The 17565-nt window shown below is 43.1% G+C and overlaps 2 protein-coding genes across 2 annotated transcripts in view; both read right to left on the reverse strand.

Moving 5' to 3' along the window:
- The window catches only part of LOC306938790 (carnitine O-acetyltransferase-like), a 173568-nt gene that overhangs the window by 101007 nt on the left and 54996 nt on the right, over positions 1–17565 (reverse strand). The gene's annotated exons all lie outside the window — the stretch shown is intronic.
- Positions 7565–7976, reverse strand: LOC306938070 (transmembrane protein 70, mitochondrial-like; the record flags this gene model as incomplete). Its single annotated transcript, XM_079522085.1, has 2 exons — positions 7565–7648; positions 7695–7976. The coding sequence occupies 2 exons, from the start codon at positions 7974–7976 to the stop codon at positions 7565–7567; spliced, it is 366 nt and encodes a 121-aa protein (XP_079378211.1).

Below are 17565 nucleotides of genomic sequence, written 5' to 3' on the forward strand. Positions count from 1 at the left end.
TGTTGTCTTTCTTTAATTTTTTACAAAGTTGTACATGTCCATACGAAATCACACTCATGGCATCGTATGAGTCTTTGTAAGGCCTTTCTTAGTGTATGTGGTTCAGTGCTGATAGTTACTCCAAGCCGGAGTAACAAATAAAAAACTAACCCTTTCAAACATGTAAACATTGCAATTGCCAGATCATGCTAAGGGCTTGAATCTAGCTTGTGCATGCACACCTGCTGCTCATTCCTGATTGCAAATGTTGTCCCGCCCAACACCCCTATAAAACTGATAGAGTCCCACACTCCCACTTTTTCATTCATTCTCTCAGTCAATGCAGCACAGAACAGCATGTCCTGTTACACTCATGTGATTTTCTGTTTAGTGGTATTTAGTTGGGGAGAGTGGTTAGAACGGTCCTATGTGGGACTTGCCTAGCCCCTCTCATTTCTTTTCTTTTTCAGTTTGGCTGATATATCCGGTCACTTTTGGTTATTTTTCTTTCTTATATAATTTTACTTTAAAATGAGTCATTCTGTCCTCATCCACTTATTTCAGTGGATTGACTGAACTGAAGTGCATTGCATGAGAGTGCACCAAGACATATTTTTCACTCTGCCAAAATTAAATCCATGAAATCCAATGTATTAGCATGTTCTGTAAAGTCACTCAAGATTGCAGTGGGGGGGAGGTCATTGGCAGGTTTTTACAGTTATCAAATTGTGCTGTCTTCCCGATTCTACAATGCCTTCAGTACTTCTCAAACTTTAGTGCCAAGGACCCCCAAAATGATATGTGGACCCCCCCCATCTGAAGATGATTGTGCCAGGGAAAAGATGAATGATTCAATATTCAACCTACTGCAGTTTGTGAAAAAAATGTTAAAAAATAGCTGATCTATGAGATTGGCATAAATGTGGCATGTCTGTACAGAGAAGGCTTGAAGGTATCCATGTAACCCATTTCCATTCACATATATTGAAGTGACAGCTAAAGGGACCTTTTGGAAAACGGCTATGGCCGTTTTTCCCTCGTCAAAATGTAGTCAAACCTTGAATCAATTAGGTATTTACCCCCCTTCCTGACAAGGTGGCATGACAAGGTTGGTCCCATTGGAAACCTGAGGTTGTCTAGAATCAAATGGTGTCTCTATCTTTGGTCTATCTCTAAATTTGAGCGTGCCACAGTCTCCGAAAGACAGTCTCACCGGTGTTCCAGACAGCAATTTCGCAGGTCTCATAGTGGTAATAAAACATTGAAAAAAACACACTTTGGGCCAATTTTGTTCTTGGGATCATCAAAATCTGTATAGTAGAAGTCCTATGGATTCCAAAAATCCAAACTAGGAAAAGTATAACCAAAGTATCCTCCCAGACTGGTTACAGACTCGGTAATGATATGAATAAAGACGGAGGACGGAGACCTCCGTTTTTGCAGCTCGGAGTGTTAAATGCCATCAACAATGAATGGACAATTTTTAGTGTTTGTGTAAACACAAACATTGCGTAACACAAACATTGATGACGAAGGTGAGGACAAATTGTGATTGGCCGGAATGAGATGATGTATGATGATACCGTAAGAGCGCCCCTCACTTCACACAGGTGTTATTTTATTTTAAATTCAAATCTCACCCACTTCTAGTGGTCAGAGGCCAAATAACCAATATGAATGTTGTTCACACAGCAAATTTCGGAGATATTTGAACCTTTAAAAGAAATGTCCCATAGGGAAATCGATAAATAGGTTTTAACATTAAACAAAGACCATTATCTTTTGAACCAAACGTCAAGAAAAATATGTTGCTTACACCTTCAGAAGCACCTGATCCAGACCTTTTTTTTAATATAAGCTATCCCTAGTGATATTTAGTGTTACCCAGAGAAATATGACCTTTGGTCACTTTCTGACCATGTGCTTGTTGTCTTTCTTTAATTTTTTACAAAGTTGTACATGTCCATACGAAATCACACTCATGGCATCGTATGAGTCTTTGTAAGGCCTTTCTTAGTGTATGTGGTTCAGTGCTGATAGTTACTCCAAGCCGGAGTAACAAATAAAAAACTAACCCTTTCAAACATGTAAACATTGCAATTGCCAGATCATGCTAAGGGCTTGAATCTAGCTTGTGCATGCACACCTGCTGCTCATTCCTGATTGCAAATGTTGTCCCGCCCAACACCCCTATAAAACTGATAGAGTCCCACACTCCCACTTTTTCATTCATTCTCTCAGTCAATGCAGCACAGAACAGCATGTCCTGTTACACTCATGTGATTTTCTGTTTAGTGGTATTTAGTTGGGGAGAGTGGTTAGAACGGTCCTATGTGGGACTTGCCTAGCCCCTCTCATTTCTTTTCTTTTTCAGTTTGGCTGATATATCCGGTCACTTTTGGTTATTTTTCTTTCTTATATAATTTAACTTTAAAATGAGTCATTCTGTCCTCATCCACTTATTTCAGTGGATTGACTGAACTGAAGTGCATTGCATGAGAGTGCACCAAGACATATTTTTCACTCTGCCAAAATTAAATCCATGAAATCCAATGTATTAGCATGTTCTGTAAAGTCACTCAAGATTGCAGTGGGGGGGGAGGTCATTGGCAGGTTTTTACAGTTATCAAATTGTGCTGTCTTCCCGATTCTACAATGCCTTCAGTACTTTAGTGCCAAGGACCCCCAAAATGATATGTGGACCCCCCCATCTGAAGATGATTGTGCCAGGGAAAAGATGAATGATTCAATATTCAACCTACTGCAGTTTGTGAATTAAAAAAAAAAGAATAGCTGATCTACAAGCTTGCAGTATGGACCAGCTAACATTTTCTTTTCCTCATAAGCCAACCCTAGTGATAGTTAGTGTTACCCATAGTGTTAATATGACTTGGTCACTTTCTGAACATGTGGTTGTTGTCTGTTTAATTTGACAAAGTTGTACATGTCCATACTAAATCACACTCATGGCATCAGATGAGTCTTTGAAAGGCTTTTCTTAGTGTATGTGGTTCAGTGCCGATAGTTACTAGAAGCCGGAGTAACAAATAAAAAACTAACCCTTTGAAACATGTAAACATTGCAACTAGTTTGTGCTGCACACCTGCTGCTCATTCCTGATTGCAAATGTTGCTCCGCCCAACACTCCTATAAAAGCTAGGCTGCTTTTCCACACCTGCCTTCTCACTCAATGCAGCACACAACAGCATGTCCTTTAGTTTAGAGGTTTTTCCTCCTTTCTTTTTCAGTTTGGCTGACATATCCAGTCACTTTTGCTTATTCTTCTTTCCTGATTGACTCCTGAGTTTAATCAGTCTTTAAAATGAGCTTGTACAACGGCTATAGTTTTCTGAAAAACATGTTGCGCTTATAGCTAAAAAAATCACACCCGTGTGAACTGAGTGGTGTAAGGTTTTATATAGCATGATCAGCTGTGGTCTGACGTAATGTCTGACGTAATGAAATCACACCCGGATGTGATTTCACAACTGGCTTTTTTTGTGCAGAAAAAATGAGCATGGTTGCTACGGTCATCCAGTTCACCCGGGTATGATTTCGTTACGTCAGAGATTATTTTGAACATAGCAACCATGCTAATTTTTTTCTGCACACAAAAGCCAGTTGTAGGAGTGGTTTACACCACTCAAAAGACAGATGCTTTCCCGGTTAAAGTAGTATGCTGGACCAGAGTGGTCAAAGTCTGGACATACCAGCTATTACACACACACACACACACACGCACACTGTAGTTAGAAGAGCAGTGTGTTGGACAGTCGCTCTTAAAGCAACATTCCCTGGTCTGAATTACATTGATATTATTGATACAGACTTCTCTCCTTTTTTCCACTGACAAACTAATAAAAACAAAAACTAAGAATATTGACAATTTTGTCAAATAGAATGTTAGGGAGGGACTAGTGGAGAAGAAATCCAGTTCAATGTAGTCCAAGTGATCCAGGTTGTCACTTGTCACCATACACAAATTGATGGCTCTTTAGCTTGCTATAAACAAATATTGTCATCAAAATGGGAAGAGGAATTTGTATGACCAGGAAGTGTTCTGCTTTCACTCCCTCCATAAAGAAATGTTCTTTGGGCTTATTTAGAATACTGCCCTGTTATCAGCTACAAAATCTGATTTGAAAACGTTGGAGGTTGCTCAGAATAAAGCAGCTCGTCTGGAACTAGGCTGTTCATACAGGCTGTATTATTAGTTATATGCAAACTAATAATACTAATAATACTAATGCAAACTAATAAACTAAAAACACCATTACACTTAAAATGGGTTTGTACTTCTAAATTAAACAATAAAACACAAGTAAAATAATGGGTTAAAGTGCAGGGTGCTTTAGCTTAAAACAATTGCCGACAACACCACCTGTTTTAGGGCTCTCGTCCTCAATTCTATAAAAAGGCTAACAGGTTCGTAGTAGGACAACATAAGATTTAAAAAGACAACAAACCTAAGGCAGAGGCAACTTAGAGGTTTAATAAAATGTTTTATTTCAATTTAACCTAAAACAGGGTCATCTATAGCCAACAATAAAACAAACCTAACTAGTAATACTAAATAAGGGCCCACTAAACTAAAATAATAAAAACAAGGGGGTAGGGGAGCAGTGCCCCTGGGCACCACCCGGGTGAACTGGTGGGTGTGGATTGTGGAAGGGTCTCCAGAAATCCAAAAATGCCACGGTCGCTTTATATCCACTTCTCAATTCAAGACTCAACGAAGCCATCCCTGTTGGAGCAAGCAAGGACAGACTAAGAACACATCACAGCACATAGCATGCAAGAACGCTTACGGAATACGGAATTCAAAATTTACAAAAGTATTCGTAACAAAATGTAGAAAGTACTCATTATGCAGAATGTCCCGTTGAAAATGTATACATTGTTTACAAATCTTTTGAAAATAGCTTCAAGCGTCTACCTTTTCCGGCCGCTCCGCATACGTGGCTGGGATCCGCCTTAATCCATCTGCATTCCTGGCTGAACTTCATCCATTCTCTATTCCTCTAGGGTAGGAAAAAAAGATTAGATAAGCGGTAGGTAACCTAACATTAGCCACAACAATGGCATAAGTGTGAGAGGATTTTTCTTTAAAAAAAATATATATAATCAGTGGTGTACTCACATTTTTTACTTAAGTAAAATAATCGATATTGCAATGTAGAAATACAAGTAAAAGTCTGGAATAAAATTTTTACTTGAGCATAAGTACAAAGGTAGTGGTATCAAAATGTACATAAAGTATCAAAAGTAGACTAGCCTACTCATTATGCAGAATGTCCCGTTTCACACGTTTTCAAATGCATAAAATCCTTTGAAAATAGAAGATCTACAAGCTCACAATGCGTCAACACATTGTGAGCTTGTAGATCTGCTATTTTCAAGTAGCCAAAAAATATAGTGGTTAATGTATGTTTTGTAATAATAAGCAATCTACAAAGTAACTAGCAACTAAGTAGAGTAAAGGTAGAATATTTGGATCCAAAATGTAGTGAAGTAGAAGTAAAAGTAATGGAAATTGGAAGTACTAAGCTTACCGTCACTTCCTATGATGGCCTAGTGGTACCACGTGGAATCTGGTTGATGCATAAGCAGTTATCCTGACGCAGGGGCCTGGGATCTTCTTCATCGATAATAATAAATCTGTATCAAAGTAGGTTCTTATCAGAAAGTAATAGAACCGTGTTCGGAACCACCTGCTCGGATAACCCTCTGCCGTGTGGTCATGGTGACCTGGAGGCCTCACCACGAGTCAATGGTTGCATCATCCGCCTCCATATTCACCAATGAACCTACGGCGGGCGCAACACCAATAATTTGTACGTGTCATTGTCTGGATCAAGCTCCAGAGCTTTCTTATAATAATGCAACACTTCTGTGTGTTTGTTAAGGCTGGCTAGAGCCAAGACCATCCTGCCGTAGGGCCTTGCTGTAGTTTGGTTCGATGCCGATGGCCAGTTCACAGTCCTGCATTGCATAGTTCCCTAGTTTACTGTAGGCTGCAGCGCCCTGTTAGAAAATAGAAAGACGTCCATTATGAGCGCTTTCCCTCCACAACTGTTCGCGACCTGAAGGTATGCCATGTCTTGTCAGTGTTGTTGAATAAGATAATCTATCTCTCTATAAATTTGAATAGATCAGATCACTCCGTCATACACAGTATTTAAATTCAAGTGACATCTCCGTGACACTCATTAGGCTTTTGTACTTTACTGTAGGTCTCCACTCCTCATAAATCAATCGAAATGAACAAAATATGTAAATATGCTGAAATATGGTAGATGGGAGAGCCTGGGGACTATTAAAGTGTTGAAAAAAAGCACTACATTTCCTGCCTGGGAGAGGGATTGGGCCTGGGAGCGGCACAGCTGAAAAGATCATCCCGGTGAGACTTGGCACCTTCACCTGCCTCTGGTGGAACACAGTCTTCTTTCCATGAGGAAGACGTTATAGGTGACGGCTGTGTAGAGAGAATGAAAGGATACGGAAACAGCTGTTTAGGATTAACCCAGGATTACTTTACCTGGGTTAAGTAGTTGTACTTGAACGTTGACATTAAATAATAATGCCGTCTAGTGTTTCATTAGCTTGAACGTGGTAAAATAGTCTACAGCAGAGCTTTGTTATGCTGCTGATCATGAACACACGTTGAAACTAAGGCTATGGTAAAATGACTTAATGATGTCACTGTTATGCAACACGGAAGTAGTACAGACTTGAATCGGAAAATAAACCAGTTCAGTCAGTACATCACCGACGAATCTTCGTGTTACTCTTCATGTGTCAATTTCTCTAGCCTCGGAACCGGTACCCAGGCTTCTGGGCCCTGGTGCATTGAACTCTGTTTGTTTTTGCAAACTGTTGTGCAGTATTAAATAAATCAATCAATTTGATAAACTTATCAAAGTCACATCCCCCATCACATTGGGCTGGCTTTCATACAGACATCTAATACCTATAGATCATAGCCAATGAAGTGGCTGTAGTCTCGGGGGGGCCGGGTTGACTAGGATTCCCATCTTTTTGGCATACATCCCAGTTACACTTGGCACCTTCACCTGCCTCTGGTGGAACACCGTCTTCTACTCCATGAGGAAGACGTTATAGGTGACGGCTGTGTAGAGAGAATGAAAGGATGGCTGTCAGTAACAGTACCGGTGCTGTAAGGCTTCCTGTAGGGCAGAAAAGAGGGTTAAGAAAAAACCTTGAACATGCCATTGCAAATGCACACTTATGTTGTTATGCAACAAGACCTTAACCTAATTCAATTGTTTTTGTAAACGACTCCGGTGTAAACAAAGCTGCTGATTCAGAGATGGGTTCCTAGCATAGCCAATGATAAGACTGCCAAACACTAGATCACCTGTGCTGGCCACCCTGAAAGGGATTTTTATCTCCCGGGAGGGGGTGGGGACTCGATAGTCGGTGGCAAAGTATTCCATGAGGATGGAGGGGACCTCTGCGAAATCAGTCACATCTGGTTCCTGTGACGTGCTGGTAGTGTGCGTCCCAGCATGAAGTCACCATTTCCTGTGTGACAGTGGCTTTCAGTAGCAGTACCAAAGTTTTATCAGCTGAATGGCTGATCATAGCCAATGAGGTGCTTGTAGTCTCGGGGGAGGAGGAAAAGGTCCGGGTTGACTAGGAGTCCCATCTTTTCGGGCATAAAAGGACATCCCAGTGACACTTGGCACCTTCACCTGCCTCTGGTGGAACACAGTCTTCTTCTCCATGAGGAAGACGTCAGAGGTGACGGCTGTGTAGGTGTCGGTTTCTGTGTCGTGGGAGAGTCGGACCACGTAGTCCTCGGTTATGACGTGGAGAAGGATGGGCGTGATGAAGAACGCTTGCATTGCCAGGCTCTGGTGGGCCAAATTTGTGCTTATCAACATGTGAGGCATCAGACACAGGCTGACCATGCTGCTGCCATAGCTGAACATCTTCACCCCACGTACAGCTCTGGCAAGGTTGTAAACTCCCATCGTTTTGTAAAAAAACATCCTGGTGACACTTGGCACCTTCACCTGCCTCTGGTGGAACAAAGGTGTCGATTTAAGAATTCTCAGATTTAACAGTTAATCTGAGCATTACACAGCAGCCTGCTAGAAAAGGTCCGGGTTGACTAGGAGTTCCATCTTTTAGGACATAAAAAGTGACACTTGACACCTTCACTCAATAGTCAAATAATTTTCAAATAATTGTAGTGGAGTAAAAGTACAATATTTGGATTCAAAATGTAGTGAAGTAGAAGTAGCCTAAAAGTTATGGAAATAAGCTTACAGTCACTTCCTATAATGGCCTAGTGGTATAGCCTACCATTTGGAATCTGGTTGAAGGATAACATAAGCATCTCTCGGGCCCGGCCTGGGATCTTCTTCATCGATATTAAATTCTTTATCAAAGTAGGTTCTTATCAGAAAGTATTAGAACCGCTTAGTCATGGTCACCTGCAAGGCCTCACCACGAGTCGACGATGGCTGGATCATCATCCACCTCCATATCCAGCCACCAATGAACCTGCACGGCAGGCGCAATGATAATATAATAATTTGTACATGTTGTTGTCTGGGTCAAGCTCCAGACAGAGCTTTCTTATAATAATGCACCGCTTCTGTGTGTTTGTTGAGGCTGGCTAGAGCAAAGCCCATCCTGCCGTAGGGCCTTGCTGTAGTTTGGTTCGATGCCGATGGCCAGTTCACAGTCCTGCATTGCATAGTTCCCTAGTTTACTGTAGGCTGCAGCGCCCTGTTAGAAAATAGAAAGACGTCCATTATGAGCGCTTTCCCTCCACAACTGTTCGCGACCTGAAGGTATGCCATGTCTTGTCAGTGTTGTTGAATAAGATAATCTATCTCTCTATAAATTTGAATAGATCAGATCACTCCGTCATACACAGTATTTAAATTCAAGTGACATCTCCGTGACACTCATTAGGCTTTTGTACTTTACTGTAGGTCTCCACTCCTCATAAATCAATCGAAATGAACAAAATATGTAAATATGCTGAAATATGGTAGATGGGAGAGCCTGGGGACTATTAAAGTGTTGAAAAAAAGCACTACATTTCCTGCCTGGGAGAGGGATTGGGCCTGGGAGCGGCACAGCTGAAAAGATCATCCCGGTGAGACTTGGCACCTTCACCTGCCTCTGGTGGAACACAGTCTTCTTTCCATGAGGAAGACGTTATAGGTGACGGCTGTGTAGAGAGAATGAAAGGATACGGAAACAGCTGTTTAGGATTAACCCAGGATTACTTTACCTGGGTTAAGTAGTTGTACTTGAACGTTGACATTAAATAATAATGCCGTCTAGTGTTTCATTAGCTTGAACGTGGTAAAATAGTCTACAGCAGAGCTTTGTTATGCTGCTGATCATGAACACACGTTGAAACTAAGGCTATGGTAAAATGACTTAATGATGTCACTGTTATGCAACACGGAAGTAGTACAGACTTGAATCGGAAAATAAACCAGTTCAGTCAGTACATCACCGACGAATCTTCGTGTTACTCTTCATGTGTCAATTTCTCTAGCCTCGGAACCGGTACCCAGGCTTCTGGGCCCTGGTGCATTGAACTCTGTTTGTTTTTGCAAACTGTTGTGCAGTATTAAATAAATCAATCAATTTGATAAACTTATCAAAGTCACATCCCCCATCACATTGGGCTGGCTTTCATACAGACATCTAATACCTATAGATCATAGCCAATGAAGTGGCTGTAGTCTCGGGGGGGCCGGGTTGACTAGGAGTCCCATCTTTTTGGCATACATCCCAGTTACACTTGGCACCTTCACCTGCCTCTGGTGGAACACCGTCTTCTACTCCATGAGGAAGACGTTATAGGTGACGGCTGTGTAGAGAGAATGAAAGGATGGCTGTCAGTAACAGTACCGGTGCTGTAAGGCTTCCTGTAGGGCAGAAAAGAGGGTTAAGAAAAAACCTTGAACATGCCATTGCAAATGCACACTTATGTTGTTATGCAACAAGACCTTAACCTAATTCAATTGTTTTTGTAAACGACTCCGGTGTAAACAAAGCTGCTGATTCAGAGATGGGTTCCTAGCATAGCCAATGATAAGACTGCCAAACACTAGATCACCTGTGCTGGCCACCCTGAAAGGGATTTTTATCTCCCGGGAGGGGGTGGGGACTCGATAGTCGGTGGCAAAGTATTCCATGAGGATGGAGGGGACCTCTGCGAAATCAGTCACATCTGGTTCCTGTGACGTGCTGGTAGTGTGCGTCCCAGCATGAAGTCACCATTTCCTGTGTGACAGTGGCTTTCAGTAGCAGTACCAAAGTTTTATCAGCTGAATGGCTGATCATAGCCAATGAGGTGCTTGTAGTCTCGGGGGAGGAGGAAAAGGTCCGGGTTGACTAGGAGTCCCATCTTTTCGGGCATAAAAGGACATCCCAGTGACACTTGGCACCTTCACCTGCCTCTGGTGGAACACAGTCTTCTTCTCCATGAGGAAGACGTCAGAGGTGACGGCTGTGTAGGTGTCGGTTTCTGTGTCGTGGGAGAGTCGGACCACGTAGTCCTCGGTTATGACGTGGAGAAGGATGGGCGTGATGAAGAACGCTTGCATTGCCAGGCTCTGGTGGGCCAAATTTGTGCTTATCAACATGTGAGGCATCAGACACAGGCTGACCATGCTGCTGCCATAGCTGAACATCTTCACCCCACGTACAGCTCTGGCAAGGTTGTAAACTCCCATCGTTTTGTAAAAAAACATCCTGGTGACACTTGGCACCTTCACCTGCCTCTGGTGGAACAAAGGTGTCGATTTAAGAATTCTCAGATTTAACAGTTAATCTGAGCATTACACAGCAGCCTGCTAGAAAAGGTCCGGGTTGACTAGGAGTTCCATCTTTTAGGACATAAAAAGTGACACTTGACACCTTCACTCAATAGTCAAATAATTTTCAAATAATTGTAGTGGAGTAAAAGTACAATATTTGGATTCAAAATGTAGTGAAGTAGAAGTAGCCTAAAAGTTATGGAAATAAGCTTACAGTCACTTCCTATAATGGCCTAGTGGTATAGCCTACCATTTGGAATCTGGTTGAAGGATAACATAAGCATCTCTCGGGCCCGGCCTGGGATCTTCTTCATCGATATTAAATTCTTTATCAAAGTAGGTTCTTATCAGAAAGTATTAGAACCGCTTAGTCATGGTCACCTGCAAGGCCTCACCACGAGTCGACGATGGCTGGATCATCATCCACCTCCATATCCAGCCACCAATGAACCTGCACGGCAGGCGCAATGATAATATAATAATTTGTACATGTTGTTGTCTGGGTCAAGCTCCAGACAGAGCTTTCTTATAATAATGCACCACTTCTGTGTGTTTGTTGAGGCTGGCTAGAGCAAAGCCCATCCTGCCGTAGGGCCTTGCTGTAGTTTGGTTCGATGCCGATGGCCAGTTCACAGTCCTGCATTGCATAGTTCCCTAGTTTACTGTAGGCTGCAGCGCCCTGTTAGAAAATAGAAAGACGTCCATTATGAGCGCTTTCCCTCCACAACTGTTCGCGACCTGAAGGTATGCCATGTCTTGTCAGTGTTGTTGAATAAGATAATCTATCTCTCTATAAATTTGAATAGATCAGATCACTCCGTCATACACAGTATTTAAATTCAAGTGACATCTCCGTGACACTCATTAGGCTTTTGTACTTTACTGTAGGTCTCCACTCCTCATAAATCAATCGAAATGAACAAAATATGTAAATATGCTGAAATATGGTAGATGGGAGAGCCTGGGGACTATTAAAGTGTTGAAAAAAAGCACTACATTTCCTGCCTGGGAGAGGGATTGGGCCTGGGAGCGGCACAGCTGAAAAGATCATCCCGGTGAGACTTGGCACCTTCACCTGCCTCTGGTGGAACACAGTCTTCTTTCCATGAGGAAGACGTTATAGGTGACGGCTGTGTAGAGAGAATGAAAGGATACGGAAACAGCTGTTTAGGATTAACCCAGGATTACTTTACCTGGGTTAAGTAGTTGTACTTGAACGTTGACATTAAATAATAATGCCGTCTAGTGTTTCATTAGCTTGAACGTGGTAAAATAGTCTACAGCAGAGCTTTGTTATGCTGCTGATCATGAACACACGTTGAAACTAAGGCTATGGTAAAATTACTTAATGATGTCACTGTTATGCAACACGGAAGTAGTACAGACTTGAATCGGAAAATAAACCAGTTCAGTCAGTACATCACCGACGAATCTTCGTGTTACTCTTCATGTGTCAATTTCTCTAGCCTCGGAACCGGTACCCAGGCTTCTGGGCCCTGGTGCATTGAACTCTGTTTGTTTTTGCAAACTGTTGTGCAGTATTAAATAAATCAATCAATTTGATAAACTTATCAAAGTCACATCCCCCACCACATTGGGCTGGCTTTCATACAGACATCTAATACCTATAGATCATAGCCAATGAAGTGGCTGTAGTCTCGGGGGGGCCGGGTTGACTAGGAGTCCCATCTTTTTGGCATACATCCCAGTTACACTTGGCACCTTCACCTGCCTCTGGTGGAACACCGTCTTCTACTCCATGAGGAAGACGTTATAGGTGACGGCTGTGTAGAGAGAATGAAAGGATGGCTGTCAGTAACAGTACCGGTGCTGTAAGGCTTCCTGTAGGGCAGAAAAGAGGGTTAAGAAAAAACCTTGAACATGCCATTGCAAATGCACACTTATGTTGTTATGCAACAAGACCTTAACCTAATTCAATTGTTTTTGTAAACGACTCCGGTGTAAACAAAGCTGCTGATTCAGAGATGGGTTCCTAGCATAGCCAATGATAAGACTGCCAAACACTAGATCACCTGTGCTGGCCACCCTGAAAGGGATTTTTATCTCCCGGGAGGGGGTGGGGACTCGATAGTCGGTGGCAAAGTATTCCATGAGGATGGAGGGGACCTCTGCGAAATCAGTCACATCTGGTTCCTGTGACGTGCTGGTAGTGTGCGTCCCAGCATGAAGTCACCATTTCCTGTGTGACAGTGGCTTTCAGTAGCAGTACCAAAGTTTTATCAGCTGAATGGCTGATCATAGCCAATGAGGTGCTTGTAGTCTCGGGGGAGGAGGAAAAGGTCCGGGTTGACTAGGAGTCCCATCTTTTCGGGCATAAAAGGACATCCCAGTGACACTTGGCACCTTCACCTGCCTCTGGTGGAACACAGTCTTCTTCTCCATGAGGAAGACGTCAGAGGTGACGGCTGTGTAGGTGTCGGTTTCTGTGTCGTGGGAGAGTCGGACCACGTAGTCCTCGGTTATGACGTGGAGAAGGATGGGCGTGATGAAGAACGCTTGCATTGCCAGGCTCTGGTGGGCCAAATTTGTGCTTATCAACATGTGAGGCATCAGACACAGGCTGACCATGCTGCTGCCATAGCTGAACATCTTCACCCCACGTACAGCTCTGGCAAGGTTGTAAACTCCCATCGTTTTGTAAAAAAACATCCTGGTGACACTTGGCACCTTCACCTGCCTCTGGTGGAACAAAGGTGTCGATTTAAGAATTCTCAGATTTAACAGTTAATCTGAGCATTACACAGCAGCCTGCTAGAAAAGGTCCGGGTTGACTAGGAGTTCCATCTTTTAGGACATAAAAAGTGACACTTGACACCTTCACTCAATAGTCAAATAATTTTCAAATAATTGTAGTGGAGTAAAAGTACAATATTTGGATTCAAAATGTAGTGAAGTAGAAGTAGCCTAAAAGTTATGGAAATAAGCTTACAGTCACTTCCTATAATGGCCTAGTGGTATAGCCTACCATTTGGAATCTGGTTGAAGGATAACATAAGCATCTCTCGGGCCCGGCCTGGGATCTTCTTCATCGATATTAAATTCTTTATCAAAGTAGGTTCTTATCAGAAAGTATTAGAACCGCTTAGTCATGGTCACCTGCAAGGCCTCACCACGAGTCGACGATGGCTGGATCATCATCCACCTCCATATCCAGCCACCAATGAACCTGCACGGCAGGCGCAATGATAATATAATAATTTGTACATGTTGTTGTCTGGGTCAAGCTCCAGACAGAGCTTTCTTATAATAATGCACCACTTCTGTGTGTTTGTTGAGGCTGGCTAGAGCAAAGCCCATCCTGCCGTAGGGCCTTGCTGTAGTTTGGTTCGATGCCGATGGCCAGTTCACAGTCCTGCATTGCATAGTTCCCTAGTTTACTGTAGGCTGCAGCGCCCTGTTAGAAAATAGAAAGACGTCCATTATGAGCGCTTTCCCTCCACAACTGTTCGCGACCTGAAGGTATGCCATGTCTTGTCAGTGTTGTTGAATAAGATAATCTATCTCTCTATAAATTTGAATAGATCAGATCACTCCGTCATACACAGTATTTAAATTCAAGTGACATCTCCGTGACACTCATTAGGCTTTTGTACTTTACTGTAGGTCTCCACTCCTCATAAATCAATCGAAATGAACAAAATATGTAAATATGCTGAAATATGGTAGATGGGAGAGCCTGGGGACTATTAAAGTGTTGAAAAAAAGCACTACATTTCCTGCCTGGGAGAGGGATTGGGCCTGGGAGCGGCACAGCTGAAAAGATCATCCCGGTGAGACTTGGCACCTTCACCTGCCTCTGGTGGAACACAGTCTTCTTTCCATGAGGAAGACGTTATAGGTGACGGCTGTGTAGAGAGAATGAAAGGATACGGAAACAGCTGTTTAGGATTAACCCAGGATTACTTTACCTGGGTTAAGTAGTTGTACTTGAACGTTGACATTAAATAATAATGCCGTCTAGTGTTTCATTAGCTTGAACGTGGTAAAATAGTCTACAGCAGAGCTTTGTTATGCTGCTGATCATGAACACACGTTGAAACTAAGGCTATGGTAAAATTACTTAATGATGTCACTGTTATGCAACACGGAAGTAGTACAGACTTGAATCGGAAAATAAACCAGTTCAGTCAGTACATCACCGACGAATCTTCGTGTTACTCTTCATGTGTCAATTTCTCTAGCCTCGGAACCGGTACCCAGGCTTCTGGGCCCTGGTGCATTGAACTCTGTTTGTTTTTGCAAACTGTTGTGCAGTATTAAATAAATCAATCAATTTGATAAACTTATCAAAGTCACATCCCCCATCACATTGGGCTGGCTTTCATACAGACATCTAATACCTATAGATCATAGCCAATGAAGTGGCTGTAGTCTCGGGGGGGCCGGGTTGACTAGGAGTCCCATCTTTTTGGCATACATCCCAGTTACACTTGGCACCTTCACCTGCCTCTGGTGGAACACCGTCTTCTACTCCATGAGGAAGACGTTATAGGTGACGGCTGTGTAGAGAGAATGAAAGGATGGCTGTCAGTAACAGTACCGGTGCTGTAAGGCTTCCTGTAGGGCAGAAAAGAGGGTTAAGAAAAAACCTTGAACATGCCATTGCAAATGCACACTTATGTTGTTATGCAACAAGACCTTAACCTAATTCAATTGTTTTTGTAAACGACTCCGGTGTAAACAAAGCTGCTGATTCAGAGATGGGTTCCTAGCATAGCCAATGATAAGACTGCCAAACACTAGATCACCTGTGCTGGCCACCCTGAAAGGGATTTTTATCTCCCGGGAGGGGGTGGGGACTCGATAGTCGGTGGCAAAGTATTCCATGAGGATGGAGGGGACCTCTGCGAAATCAGTCACATCTGGTTCCTGTGACGTGCTGGTAGTGTGCGTCCCAGCATGAAGTCACCATTTCCTGTGTGACAGTGGCTTTCAGTAGCAGTACCAAAGTTTTATCAGCTGAATGGCTGATCATAGCCAATGAGGTGCTTGTAGTCTCGGGGGAGGAGGAAAAGGTCCGGGTTGACTAGGAGTCCCATCTTTTCGGGCATAAAAGGACATCCCAGTGACACTTGGCACCTTCACCTGCCTCTGGTGGAACACAGTCTTCTTCTCCATGAGGAAGACTTCAGAGGTGACGGCTGTGTAGGTGTCGGTTTCTGTGTCGTGGGAGAGTCGGACCACGTAGTCCTCGGTTATGACGTGGAGAAGGATGGGCGTGATGAAGAACGCTTGCATTGCCAGGCTCTGGTGGGCCAAATTTGTGCTTATCAACATGTGAGGCATCAGACACAGGCTGACCATGCTGCTGCCATAGCTGAACATCTTCACCCCACGTACAGCTCTGGCAAGGTTGTAAACTCCCATCGTTTTGTAAAAAAACATCCTGGTGACACTTGGCACCTTCACCTGCCTCTGGTGGAACAAAGGTGTCGATTTAAGAATTCTCAGATTTAACAGTTAATCTGAGCATTACACAGCAGCCTGCTAGAAAAGGTCCGGGTTGACTAGGAGTTCCATCTTTTAGGACATAAAAAGTGACACTTGACACCTTCACTCAATAGTCAAATAATTTTCAAATAATTGTAGTGGAGTAAAAGTACAATATTTGGATTCAAAATGTAGTGAAGTAGAAGTAGCCTAAAAGTTATGGAAATAAGCTTACAGTCACTTCCTATAATGGCCTAGTGGTATAGCCTACCATTTGGAATCTGGTTGAAGGATAACATAAGCATCTCTCGGGCCCGGCCTGGGATCTTCTTCATCGATATTAAATTCTTTATCAAAGTAGGTTCTTATCAGAAAGTATTAGAACCGCTTAGTCATGGTCACCTGCAAGGCCTCACCACGAGTCGACGATGGCTGGATCATCATCCACCTCCATATCCAGCCACCAATGAACCTGCACGGCAGGCGCAATGATAATATAATAATTTGTACATGTTGTTGTCTGGGTCAAGCTCCAGACAGAGCTTTCTTATAATAATGCACCGCTTCTGTGTGTTTGTTGAGGCTGGCTAGAGCAAAGCCCATCCTGCCGTAGGGCCAGGCCTTGCTGTAGTTTGGGTCACTGCCGATGGCCAGTTCACAGTCCTGCATTGCATATAGTTCCATAGTTTACTGTAGGCTGCAGCCCTGTTGCAGTAATAGAAAATAACAGAAAGCCGTCCATTATGAGGGCTTTCCCTCAATGACTGTTCGCGACCTGAAGGTATCAGTACTTCTCAGTGTTGAATAAGAGAATATATCTCTGGTGGGAAGCTATTTAGCACCAATGAACTTGGCGGCAGTGCTGATTTCCCTGCTCACAGCGCTGGTCTGGAAGCCTCTCAGTGCGACCTGAGTGAGGGCGCTCTGTGGCAACAGGGCAACAGTGCTCTCTGTTTTAGCCTTGGGTCTGGACAACACAGACGCAGACACTGCAAAGTGACGAAAATGTGTCTTACTTTTGCTGTTGTTTCTTGTACTTAAACTCATATTATGAAGATGTTGTTTATCAGGTTGCATCCAAAACTAATCTTTTTCCTCTCAATACAGTTGACAAACTATAGAAGATTTGTTCTTAGATGCCCTTACACAACAGTGGACAGGAGAAGAGTTAACATTTCACGTTACCTTTGTCTGAAAATTCTTTATTAGGAACAATCCCATGAGATGAACCATCTCGTTTTCAAGGGGTCCGCTTTGTACATATAACTTCCTTCACTGCTGCAGTCATGTTGCTGTACAACTCAGTCCGTCGCTGTCC

This window comes from Electrona antarctica (assembly GCF_951216825.1).
Source record: "Electrona antarctica genome assembly, chromosome: 15".
In the NCBI taxonomy this organism is placed as follows: Eukaryota; Metazoa; Chordata; class Actinopteri; order Myctophiformes; family Myctophidae; genus Electrona; species Electrona antarctica.